We start from the raw sequence: 13,341 nt of genomic DNA on the forward strand, positions 1-13,341 counted from the left end.
TGTTTATTTTCTTGGGAAGGAAATGGTGAAGAGGAAAAAATCCTAGGCCATCCTGGAAACAGAATGATGAGGCTGCTTATCTTCTCCACTCAGTGTGCATTTGTCCCACGGCAGCTGCTAATTTGGGGTAATTGAGACAGAAGAGGTCACAACCGGGGTGAAGCATGGAGATGAGAATCCAGAACATAGCTTTAGTTTTTGCAAAAGGGAAAAGTATTTCAAATAATCAGGCTGAGTCCTCCTCAGAACCTCAAATCCCTGTCACATCAGAACAATACAAAACAGGGAGGAGTGGATGTGGTTTTAGCAGAATCCACTTCTGGCAAGTGACTGAATATGTTCATGCATAACCGTGACAGCTGATACACTGAAGCAGTATATGTCTCATGCCTGCTTTGGAGGGCATCTCACCAGAATGCAGTTATTCCTAAAATGCCTGCTTGAGAGCAATTTGATACAGAGTTTAAAAGAGAGAGAAAGACTGAGACTATAAAATGCCCAGTTATGGAAGATAGAAAACAAACCCTGGTGGATTCATGGAAGGGACTCTTCTGAGATCCTAACGTTAATTTTTAAAATTAATACTTTTAAATAGTTCTATGGAGATACAATTGGCATACAATAGGTATAGATATAGATATGATGTACAACTTGATAAGTTTCAACGTATTGTATATCAGTGAAACCATTACCACAATCAAGATAATAAACACATCCATCATTCTCATGTCCCTTCGTGGCCCCTGGATATATGATTTTATCTCTCTTGGATAAATGCCTAGCAGTGGAATGGATGGGTCATATGATATGTGTACGTTTAACTTTTTAATAAACTGCTAAACTGTTTTCCAAAGTGATTTTTCTCCGTTTACATTCCCACGAGCAGTGTAGAGAGTTCCAGTTGTTCCACATCTTCACCCATATTTAGTATGGTCAGCCTTTTTAATTTTAGCAGTCCTGACAAGTGTGTAAGTGGTATCTCATTGTAGTTTTGAAGCGCGACCCAAATGATCAGTGACGCTGAGCATCTTTTCATGTGCTCATTCGTCATTTGCATATCTTACTTAACTGGATTGTCCGATCGAGTCTTGCGTCCACTTTTTAACTGGGTTGTTTGTTTTCTTATTATTGAGTTTTAAGAGTTCTTTATATATTCTGGGTATACGTTCTTTATGTATTTTGGGTACAAGTCCTTTTTTGAAGAAATTCACAAACTGATTCTAACATTCATATGGAAATGCAGCATCTCCAGATTAGCCAAACAACTTGGAGAAAGAACAAAGCTGGAAGATCTGCCAATCAGCACTACCTGATTTCAAGACATTATAAAGCTATGTAATCAAGACAGTGTGGTCAGAGTGTAAAAACAGACAAATAGACCAACAGAACAGAATTCAGAGGCCAGAAATAGACCCATACATATATACAACCAACTTTTGACAAAGGTGCAAAGGCAGTCCAATGGAACAATTGGATATGCATATGCAAAAATATTAACTTCAGTCCATATCTTGAACCACATACCAAAGTAACCTCAAAATAGATCATAGACCTACACATAAAACCAACACTGGCTACATATCACGTGGGCCCAATGCAAAATGAAAATGCAGGTCCCCTTGTTCAGAAATTACTGAGAATTTCAAAATGCTAATAGCAGAGCATTAAACCAAGCATGGGGCCCTTCTATGAGCAGGACCCTGTGTGAGTGAATAAGTTGCAGGACTGTGAAACCAACCCTACCTAAAAATTATAAAACTTCTAGAAGAAAACATAGGAGAAAACCTTTATTACCTTGGGTTATGAAAAGATTTCTTAGATAGATCAATACCAAAAGCATGATCCTTAAAAGAACAAATTGATTAACTGAACATCATCAAAATTAAAAACTTCTGCTCTCAAAAGATTGAGTGAATGAAAAGACAAGCCACAAACTGGGAAGAACTATTTATCAAAAATAATAATAAATGTTAACATTTTTTGCACACATTATATGCCAGACACTGCTCTAAAAACTTTATATAAGTTTGCATATATATTATAAATACCTTATGAAGTAGATAGTTTTATCTTCATTTCATATATAAAGGCACAAGAATTTAAGAATCCAGCTTAATGATATAAAACTAGTAAATCAAGGAGCCAAAACTGGAGCCCAGGCTGATTTTGAGCCCATGTTCTTGATGACTCTTAAGGTAAAAACAAATGACACCTTTGTCTTCTCATTTTCTGTCCTTAATCTGTCTAAGGAGAGGTTTTGTTTTTTGTTTTTGGTTTTTTTGGCTGTGTTGGGTCTTCGTTTCTATGTGAGGGCTTTCTCTAGTTGTGGCAAGCGGGGGCCACTCTTCATCGCGGTGCGCGGGCCTTTCACTGTCGCTTCCTCTCTTGTTGCGCAGCACAGGCTCCAGACGCACAGGCTCAGTAGTTGTGGCTCACAGGCCTAGTTGCCCCGTGGCATGTGGGACCTTCCCTGACCAGGGCTCGAACCCGTGTCCCCTGCATTGGCAGGCAGATTCTCAACCACTGCGCCACCAGGGAAGTCCGAAGAGAGCTTTTAAAAAAATCACCTACATCTTATTTCAACAGACTACCTTTCAAAACTCCTGTAGTAGGCATTTTTGATGGCCACAACTGCCCGGCTATGTTCAGTATATAAAGTCCTCTTCCTACAAGCCTTTTCCAAGACCGGGCAAACCAAGAGGTCATCAGCGTTTCCGGGATTGGTATCAGCAGTCCAAGGGTAGCACAAGTAAGTCTGTAATGCTTAGTACCAGATAAAGCAGCCTTGAGTTTGAATTGCCTCATTGCCCAATTTACTCTTTTGCAGCAAGGGACTTTCCTGCAGCAGCGTACATAGGGGTTTCTTATGCCCGGAACGAATGCATGTGCCTTGTGCAGTGACCACTTACATCCAGAGAGGGACCAAGGCATGGGAACGCTCATGTTTATCTGTGTGCCTGAGCCCACCCACTGTTTCACTGCAGGCCATGGAGAAAGAAGTATCAAGTCCTAAAAAGGCATTTGGGCTGAATAGCACAATATGCTTGGATACCCTTGCTTCACGTAAACACAGGGCGATTGTGAATTCTAAGAGCCCGGGTGTTGCAGTTCAGCGAGGGTCTGATTAGCATCTAGAAAGCAACCCCAGAAAGGGCTGCAGACCCCTTTGTCTGGAGGAGGGGTGTACACATGACTCTGGTCACCAGGACTCCCTAGCAATTCTCCTATGAATATTTCACCCCCGTTTCCCATTGAGGTACATTTTGGGAGTCTCTAGCACTTTCATGGCAAAGGGCTTTTGGCTGGTCTGCCTTACTTTTACAAGCGCGAGGGAAGCAGTTTGAAGTAAAAGGAAGAGTCGTGGGAAACTGAATTTCTTTTTCTACACGGCAGAAATAATGTCGCTTGTAAGGTTTTTCCAAAAGCTGGCAAGTGCTGAGTAACCTCTTGTTTTGAACTATCAGTGCCTGGAGTCTTTCGTGACTTTAGCTTTGACGTCATGTAAGTGACTGTGTCTAAAAATCAAAAACATAACGCTGTGTAGCTCCTAGGACTCTCGTTTCCTGGGCCAAAAAGCACAGGATGTATACCTTCTTTCCACTGTATCGTGTTTTATGTAGAACTTTGATTTTTTTTTTTTTAAATATCTTCTTGCCTTCCCACCTTCACAAAGAGGGATACAATAACTGATTCTACCTCCTCTGCTGGCAGGATTTGGAGATCACATTTTTCCTGGGTGTTCTTGATCATGTGGCCAGAGTACATTCCTTTAACTTACCCCCCAGAGTCCCAAAGTCACTCAGTCTTTCTGACTTTAAGCCAGTCACACACAGAGCAACCCCCCAAAAACTTGAAACTTTGGTATCTGGCACTGGCCACACCCAGGGCATGGCTCTCTGAGGTTTCACCAAGTCCAAAAAGATGGATACGACTGTCCCTTTGTGTCACCTATTTCAAACTTAAATTTTAAGCAACCTAGGACACGTAAAGTTCTGAAGTGTGAGTATGCCCTAGGCATATTAGCATACTTACATTTTGCCAAGCAGAGAATAATCTTAGGTTTTAAATTTTGGAGCAGTTTTTAAACTCTAGGAAGGAGGAAAAAAAAATCAATGGAACAAAACATCTGTACATATATCCTTTTATTATTATCACCTATGCTGATGTGATTGGCTCCAGGGGAATAGCTTACACCCAGCAGGGCTCCCTTGCCCAGCTTTCTATCAAAATTGACAATATTCACTCTGTGTGTATTTATATCAATTTAAGCCTATATAAAACTATGCCTGTATTTAGAAGAGAGACTTCTTTTGGGTTTTCTAATTCTGCTTTTCTTGATAAGTGTGTATGTAGACCATCTAGGTATGCTCATGAGTAAATGAGACTGTCACTCGCTTCCCAACAATTATCGGAGGCCTTAATGCATAAGGATTAGGGGAGAGGAGGGTTGTTGCATCTACCTGTGAAACCAGCATTAAAAGGTCACTCCTCACTTCATCAGGAAAAAGGAATGTGCTCTGGGGAAACAGCAATGCAATAGTCATAAAGTACCCACGTGGTTAAACAAAATTCCTGCCTGATTCAGGTATTTCTGTTCTGGGAAGGAAGGGAGGGTTTCCTTACAGAGGGTAGACAAGAAGAAATGAGGTCCATATCTCTTTCTTTCAATTATCTATAAAAATGAAGGCATCAATCCATATCATGTATATAAATTAAGAAAATTCTTGAGTTAATTCATCTCCCAGCTTGTCTAAAGGTGGGAGGTTTGCAGGGTAAAGGCACACAAAATTCATGTCCCCACTGACAGAGTTTTTATGCTCATTTCTTATCTGAAGGGCTCAAGTTTTTCTTGCAGAGTACACACAAGGCCCTATCAAAGTTCATTGTGCAATTTTGTTTTGAGCCATTGAAGGACAGCTTTCCCATTAGAAATCTAACACAGAAACGTCTTTAATTAGCAGACTTTTCTGCAGGGTGGGGCCCAAGCAGGACTCCAGGGACTGGAAGTGTGAATTTTAATGCTTCGTTGCAAAAGGAGGAGATTCTGGACATTCTCAGTATCTTATTTAAAGCGGGGTACGTGAAGCAGTGCATTAATGGCCTACATTAAGTTACAGGTATGAATTTTACATAAAACAGATTAATATTATATGTCATGGTGAAATTTTAAATACTCCGTGCCCATGCATTTTTAATATTTACGTGCCCTAATTTAATGCTGAAGGCAACTGCATTTCTTGAGCCCACTTTTGCATCTAGATGGGTAAAAGAAAAACCCTACGACGTTTTGGTTTTACTTACACGTCCCTTCACCAAAAATCTGCATTTGGCCTTCTTTTTCTTTTTTCTTTTTCTTTCCCCCTAAGCTTTAACGTTTTAAAAACAGGAACGGAAAGCCTCCGCATTCCATTCCATCATTATGGTTTCGGCAATTGTGAAAAGGCGAATAAAGAAATGGAGGGGGAAAATAGAGAGAACGAACGTGCCTTCTTGAACAGCGTCCTTCTTAAGGCGCTGGAATCCCAGGGATGGAGTGACGGGTGGCGGAGGGTCCCTGGGTGCCGCGCTGTTCGGAGTGACAGGAGAGCCTCGAGCAGGGCCCAGCGCTCCCTCAGCCGCCTAAGCCGGGGGTAGAGTAAATTCCAGCCGCACATTCCCGCAGTTCTTCGCAGGAACTTCTCCCTCTCTTTTCCCCTCCCTAAGGCACTCACCAGCTTGGCCCGACTCCCACCCAGCTCTCTTTTCTCAGAGCCCCCACCCACGGCGTTGACGGAATGGAGTGCCCTTCCCATTGGCCCGAGTGCCATTCCCTGAGGTGGCACCGTCCGCCTGATTGGCTGGCCACTCCAGAACCCCGCCCACCCCTCCACTCGGGTTGCCCAGCTCCCGCCCCCCAGCATCTCCCGGAGCCCCAGCCTTCGTCGCCTCCCTCCGCGCACCCGCCCGCGAGCCCAGCCCAGCTCTGCTCCCTCGCCCGGCGACACGGCCAACGCGTTGGCCCCGCCCCCGGGGCGCGCGGCTTATAAATACAGCTGCGCGGCGGGCCGTGCGAGAGCGTAGCGGAGGTGCGGTTGTGGGTCGGTTACCGGAGCGGGGAAACCTTGGGCTGGGGGAGCGGAGTGGCGGCAGTCGGGTTGGAGGTCCGAAGGGAGTGACTAGGGAACCCGGTGGGCTGCTTTCCTTCCGGTGCTTTTGATTTTTCTTGCCTTTTGGTCTCGGCCGAGTGTCGCCCATTGAGCAGAGATCCCCTCGCAAAACCCGGAGCGACCTTCCTGTCAATTGTTGGGCGCGGGATCGCCGGGAGCTTCGCGGTGCCCCAAGCGCGGACCGAGCGCGCGGGGCGCAAAGGCAAGAGGAGCGGAGCCGGTCGCGGGCGGGGGCCTGGAGCTTGCCTGCCTCCCTCGCTCGCCCCACCGGGTCCGCTCGCGCAGGGCGCGCGCGATGAAGGCGGTGAGCCCGGTGCGCCCCTCGGGCCGTAAGGCGCCGTCGGGCTGCGGCGGCGGGGAGCTGGCGCTGCGCTGCCTGGCCGAGCACGGCCACAGCCTGGGCGGCTCCGCGGCGGCGGCGGCCGCGGCGGCGGCAGCGCGCTGCAAGGCGGCCGAGGCGGCGGCCGACGAGCCGGCGCTCTGCCTGCAGTGCGATATGAACGACTGCTACAGCCGCCTGCGGAGGCTGGTGCCCACCATCCCGCCCAACAAGAAAGTGAGCAAAGTGGAGATCCTGCAGCACGTTATCGACTACATCCTGGACCTGCAGCTGGCGCTGGAGACGCACCCGGCTCTGCTGAGGCAGCCGCCGCCGCCGGCGCCGCCGCACCACCCGGCCGGGACCTGTCCGGCCGCGCCGCCGCGGACCCCGCTCACGGCGCTCAACACCGACCCGGTGAGAGGCCGGCTGCCGGCCCGGGGCGGACCCCGTGGGAGTCCAGGAGGGCGGTGGCGGGGTGGTGGGACGCGGGCGCTCCCGTTTCCTCGGGGCAGGGGCGAGAATGACAATTGCACCCTCCTGCTCCTCCGGCGCCGGGGGCCGCCAGCGGCGGGCTGGGTGCAGCGAGCACAGGCCGGGTGAATGCGCGGGGCGGGACTAGGGCTGTGCGCACCGTGGGCTGTCAGGTCCAGCCTGTGCTCGGGGAAGGGGGCGTCCCCAGGGCTGTAGGCTGGGATGGGGGCGTCGGCGGGCCAGCCTGGGTTCCGAGAACGAATCAAGGAAGACCGTGGCGAGTGCGTTGTTCGCGCCTGCTCACCTTTCCCTTGGTGTTCGTTGCTGTTCCAGGCCGGCGCGGTGAACAAGCAGGGCGACAGCATTTTGTGCCGCTGAGCCTAGCTGTCCAGGTGAGCGCGCGTTTCCCTTCTCGTGTGGCCGGTCGCCAGAGACGCCCGTCCCCGGCGCCTTCCACAGCGGCGTTCTTTGCCTCCAGCATTTCTGAGGGCAAATTCCCAAGGAGGTGGACACCCCCCCCCCTGCCACCCAGTTAGTAAGTGAAGCTTAGCTTCAGCAGCTGGGGGTTCACTCTAAATGGAGACGGATCAGCTCACGCTCCCGCCACCCCCCGTGCCGCCCCCAGCGACCGGCGGGCTCTTACTGCCCTCTCCCCGCCGAGGGAGGGTACCCTCGTGGGCGTGGTGCCCGATGCCCCCCCCCCCGTGCACTCTGACACCCACGAAGGAGGACGCAGGGAGGGCCCGGGAGTTCGGATCCCCTCTTCGGGCTTCCCGGGGGCCCGCAGCTGCCTGCTCGGCGCCTGGCCGGGCGGCGGACTGCGAGTGTAGTCTGACCCGGTGGTTTGTTTTGGGTTGTTGATCAAGCATGTCTTGAGTTTGGTCGGTGGCGCCAGTTAGTCTGCAGCGGGAAGGTTCACACACCCCCTCTATTCATTCCTCTTCCACAGGTGTGCGGCCGCCTGAGCCCGAGCCAGGAGCACAAGAAAGGGAGGGGGAAGAGCAGAAGTTAGAGAAAAAGCCACCGGAGGAAAGGAAAAAAACATCAGCAAATCCGAGAAACGTTTCACTCGTCATTCCAAGAGAGAGAGGGAAGAAAAATAAAACTTTCATCCTTTTTTTTTTTTGCACGTTCATAAACATTCTACATACGTATTCTCTTTCGTCTCATTTATAACCGCTGTGAATTGTACATTTCTGTGTTTTTTGGAGGTGCAGTTAAACTTTTAAGCTTAAGTGTGACAGGACTGATAAAAGATCAAGAGCAAATCCGACTTTTAGAAACCTACTTTGTGACCAAGGAGCTCAATTTTTGTTTTGAAGCTTTACTAATATACAAGAGCATTGTAGATATTTTTTTTTTACATCTATTGTTTAAAATAGATGATTATAAGGGGGCAGGGAACTTTCTATTCCCTGCAGGAATGTTACATATTGTATAGATAACTGAGTGACATTTGATACCGTGTATATATAGAGATGTTCTATAAGTGTGAGAAAGTATATGCTTTAATAGACTACTGTAATTATAAGATATTTTTAATTAAATATTTTTTTGTAAATATTATGTGTGTGTTTTTTTTAATCTATGGGAATATTTCTTTTGGAAAATTATTTTCCAGCTCAGTTGAAGAGCTCTTGGTATCTTGAATGTCTTTTCTGTTTGGCCTGGCTTTTAATTTGTTTTTGTTTTGCCCAGTGTCCTGTAGACTCGGAAGTAACAGTTATAGCTAGTGGTCCTGCATGACTGCATGAGATGTTTAATCACAAAATAAACTTGTTCTGAGTCCATTCAAATGTGTTTTCTTTAACCTAGATTGAAATCTTTGTATTTGAAGCATACATGTTGATAATATGCTTTATCAGTTTTTAAGTACAGGGTTTGATAGTGTAATATATAAAGAGTAAGTGTGTGTTTTTTGTTTTTTAACTGAGGTCAAAATGGATTCTGAATGATTTTGCTTACAGGATGGGGAAATGCTTGGATCCTTATGAGTTTAGGAAATCTACTGTTTTAATCAAAGTGAAAAAATACTTACCATTCTTCATTTTACACTAAAGCTTAATGTCACTAAGTTTCATGTCTGTACAGACTATTTAAATCATAGAAATGAAAAATGTTCTCTGCTTGCTACCAAAGGACAAACTCTTGGAAATGAACACTTTCTGCTTTCCTTCCTCCAAAGAATATTAATAGGCAACAGTGGGAGAAAAAAATTCGAAAGGCATAATGGCAAATCCTTCAAGCAGGGGTAAAAGTCGATCTTCAAACATTAACTTTAAGTAGACCAAAAATTCTGATGACCGCATCTAGATTATTTTTTTATAAAAATGATTTTCACTATAGCTATGTTAGTTAACTGCTAAACTACTGTCCAATCTCTTGTGATGTGTAACTTTTACATGTGAATATTAAAGTAGATTTATCTGTCTTGTACTGTGATTTCTGGTCTCATTTCTTCAAAACCTTACACTTATTTTTAAGACTTTCTTTTCTCTTTAAGGAAGGTAGTGTTTTCTAGGTTAGATAGGACTTTCAGGGCTTGTGAGCATTATGCATTTAATGTGATCAGTACTCTACCCACCAGTTAGATGGAATTTTTAGAGTGAGAGAGAATTAAGTAGGATTTAATTGGGTGCTTTGTAAATAGTCAACTGTGTGTGTAACGTGGTCTGTTTGATTTTTAAAAGGAAAGGATTTGTTTTAGGTTATACAAGAATAAAAGTATTATAGACCCAAGGGACTTTTTATGAGGTCAAAGTCAAATATTTATATGAATATGAAATGTGGCTTCTCGTAGTCAGTTGAAGTGGCAGTATCTCAACAGAAATGAACAAAGTTAATGCTAATAGTTTCAAAAAAATTGAAAGATTTAAAAAGTCTGTCCCCTGTCTCCAGCGTGTCATCCCCTCAGCTTTGACATTTCACGGGTCTTAGGTAGTTTTAGAATTTGATGTATTTGATGTTGAGGCTTATAAAGTCAGAGGACTGCTTGTTTAAATGAGGTTTATTTTTATTTTTGATATTACTCATTCTTGTCACACATCAAGAGGAAAACACAAGAGCTGTGCTCGAATTCCAAACCTGAAGAATTCTAACGATTGCATTCGTTGTTATTAAGAAAGGGGACAATCCCTCCTTTTTATTTGGCAGTTTAATTTCAGTAGGAAGCAAGTCACATGTGCTCTGTTGGCTGGAGTTAGGCGTCTGTCAGGCCTGAGTACCATATCACACCTAAATCTAAGCACACTTTAAACTTATGCTGGGAGACTAGGTACCTCAAAATAAGTATTTTTGATTTTTGAAGATAGGTGTTGCTCCTTAATTAATTTCATATGTGGGCCATGGAAAACCACTAAAAGGCAAGAAAAGTATTATGCATGTTATATTTGAGAGACTTGGCATTTTCCCCTTGGCCACTCACACAGCATTGGATGTCTCTAAAGAAACAAAGTCACTGTTTATTTTTTCTTAATTATATGCAGTTGTATAAGATAGTTCATTCTATTAAATTTTGGCTGTGTCCTAACCAAGTAACCAGGTAACAAAAACATTTTGAGTCATTTTGTAGGTAGTTCTAATTATTCAGATACTTGGTTTAACAGAGAAAAATATCCTGACTTACCTCATTTAATTTGTTGTCTACTTTTCATTGTATAGGCACCACCAAAGAGTAAGAATCATTTAAAACCTACAAAGGAAAAAAAAAATCTCGCCGTGGATTGTTGTTTCTCGTGTGGTTTTAAAATCCTGAACATCTCAGACATTTTGTGTTAAAGGAGGGAAAAGAAAAAACTTTTCATTTTGAAGAACTAATATACTTTGATATTGTGTAAATCTTAAGTTTATTGTCAAGATTTAACTGACTTTTTAGAACTTAAAAAAAATTTGACCCCATAATCGATTGTATTAAATGCCTCTATAATAATAAATCTTCACTGAGCAAAGGGTTGTGAAGTTCGTGGTTTTTAAAATTGACTTCTACTGAGTTATGCAATTTTTCATTATCAAGAATGGGTCTCTTGATGGATCACCTCAATTATTTACAGTGTTTCTTACCAGGTGATGAAAAACGTGTCTTGAAAATGGTGATATGAACGGAAAGAAAATCTAGTTTGAATGCTAGGGAAATCTTGTCTACTCTGGTGTCTGCTAGGAGAGGAAGCACGAATCCCAAGAAGGCAGCGGAATGATATTAAGGGAAACTAGACTCCCCTCCGCCACACACACACACACACACACACACACACACACACACACACACACACACACTATTTCACAGTAGTTCGGAGCCAAATAGAACTGGCTCTGCCTTTCTAGCTGATGCACTTTAATTATATGTATGGTAATCAGCCCAGATAGTCCTTGGGCCTCAACAGGGCCAAAGACCAACCCCTCCAGGTTTCTGAAGAGGGAAAAGCTTCCCTTTGCTGCTTTGCAAGTCCAGGAAATTAATTTACCCACCTCAGAATTAATCTTAATAGGGCTGCCCTCAGTAGGTACTCTTCAGACCCAGATGATTTCTTTCAATTACAGCCCATGACATTTTGCTAAAATATTAATTATATTAATTGGAATCATTGCCCAAAAGGTTTTAAAATTGTAATTTTACTTAGAGTTCTACCTTGAGCACTGACACAATAGATACTTGAAAAGATAAAACTTAAAAAGGGAACTAATTTGTTCAAGAGAGATGAACTTCGGTTGTAGAAACTTAATTGAAAATAATTTTTAATGAATTTTTAAAAATGTGTTTTTGCGTTCAGGTGCCTCCTTCATATTGATTTATATCCTGGCCAGTTCTAAAAAGTTTCGCTTAAGTGCTAAACTCGGGTCCGAACCACATTGCCAAAGGTTTTCTATACTCACCCAAGCAAAGCAATTCGATAGTCAGCTGCTGAAGGTGGTTCCATCATTCACAAGTCTGCACAGTAAATTCACACATGGGATATGAAAAAGGGGCCATAAAAATTGAAGTTAATTTGAAAAGCCCCTTTGAGTCCATAAAAGAGTAAACACATCAGTTTCTGGGGGAAGAACAAAATGTGTTACGTGTATGCCACAGGCTAAAATGTGATTAAAGAGGAATTAAAATGTTTAAATAAAGAGACCAAAGACAAATTTTCTATATGAATCCACTGTATCTGAATTTTTTTCAATAAGAAATCTCATACTTTAGAAAGAGATTTTCTAAGATATTACAAAAGTATTGGCAAAATATACAAATTTCTGGTGAAACAAGATACCATTACTTGCTTTAAATTACCGTTTCTCAATTTGTGATGCTATAAAGTGCATATCAGCACTTTTAGCATGCCTATTAAATTCAAATTCTAAAATTTTATCTTTTATTCCAAAGTTTAATTTCTAAAGGAGCGTACAGCAGTCCTGCAGTTGTCCTTCATGCAAATTCATATATTTTAGAATATTCCTTAAATATTTACTTAAATGTTTAAATATTTTCTTAAATATTTTAAGCATTTTCTTAAATATTTACTGCACATTTCATAAGCTTTAGCAGTCAATTGAGAGACTGTAGCTGCGTGTGTGTCTCTGTGTGTGTGTGTTTACCTAAAAATAGTTAACCAACATACAGGAAAATATCTTTTTAAAAGGTGTTTTGCTCTAAAAAGTAAGTCAACTGTGTTAACCTTCCTCCATTCTCTCTCCACTTTAATTCCTGAGATTGGAGATTTTCGTAAAGATGCACCCTTCATTTTTTGCACAGCTATGATTTAGCCATGTTATGTTTAAGCATAAAGTAAGATAGAAAATAAAGAGCAAGTAAATCAATTTTCATGTTTATCATATCCTAGAATTTGGTTTAATCTCATAAGTAATCCGAAGAAAGAAAAAGAATGAAAACAAAAGGGGTACGTACTTATATGTCAAACCTCAGAGAAAGCCAGGGAAACAGACCTAAACTTGTAGACATTAATTTTACACCTTACTTCAGCAATACTTCTTAGAAATACTTTTTGTACATATTGGACCTGAGTCCATGGCCATAATTAAAACAAAGTAGGCTCCTTAAGATAGAAGCCTATGCAGAATTCATCTTTGCATGCCCTACAGTGCTTAACCAGGGCATGGTAAAATATTTGTTGCTCTGCATTAAGAATATCCCCTTAACAGCGTATCTATCTTCCCAGAGCGCTCAGTGACTCATTTGCCCCTTCATCTACACTGACTCACAGCTGAGCTTCAGCCCAATATATCCAACTGCCTTCTTGTCCTCTCTGCCTCTCAAGTGCAGTAGATTTGAAACAGCATTTTATGGTTTCTGCAAACACGTCACTCTTTCCGAATTCCTTATTGTCTTAGTGAATTGGGGCTGCCATAGCAAAGTACCATAGACTGGGTGGCTTAAATGACAAACACTGATTTCTCCCAGTTCTGGAG

The 13,341-nt window shown here is 43.3% G+C and overlaps 1 protein-coding gene across 2 annotated transcripts; it reads left to right on the forward strand.

Annotated features, from left to right (window-relative positions):
* The first annotated feature begins 5,963 nt into the window (after window positions 1–5,963).
* Window positions 5,964–9,375, forward strand: ID4 (inhibitor of DNA binding 4). 2 transcript variants are annotated; one of them, XM_067752098.1, is made up of 3 exons: window positions 5,966–6,882; window positions 7,273–7,331; window positions 7,889–9,375. In XM_067752098.1, exons 1-2 carry the CDS (start codon window positions 6,442–6,444, stop codon window positions 7,315–7,317), a joined length of 486 nt encoding a protein of 161 aa, XP_067608199.1. In that variant the 5' UTR covers window positions 5,966–6,441; the 3' UTR covers window positions 7,318–7,331; window positions 7,889–9,375. The 2 variants fall into 2 exon arrangements, with proteins under 2 accessions (XP_067608198.1, XP_067608199.1); XM_067752097.1 differs by lacking the exon at window positions 7,273–7,331 and having other exon boundaries at window positions 5,964–6,882.
* Window positions 9,376–13,341: the final 3,966 nt, after the last annotated feature.

This window comes from Pseudorca crassidens, chromosome 10 (genome assembly GCF_039906515.1).
Source record: "Pseudorca crassidens isolate mPseCra1 chromosome 10, mPseCra1.hap1, whole genome shotgun sequence".
NCBI classification, from domain to species: Eukaryota; Metazoa; Chordata; class Mammalia; order Artiodactyla; family Delphinidae; genus Pseudorca; species Pseudorca crassidens.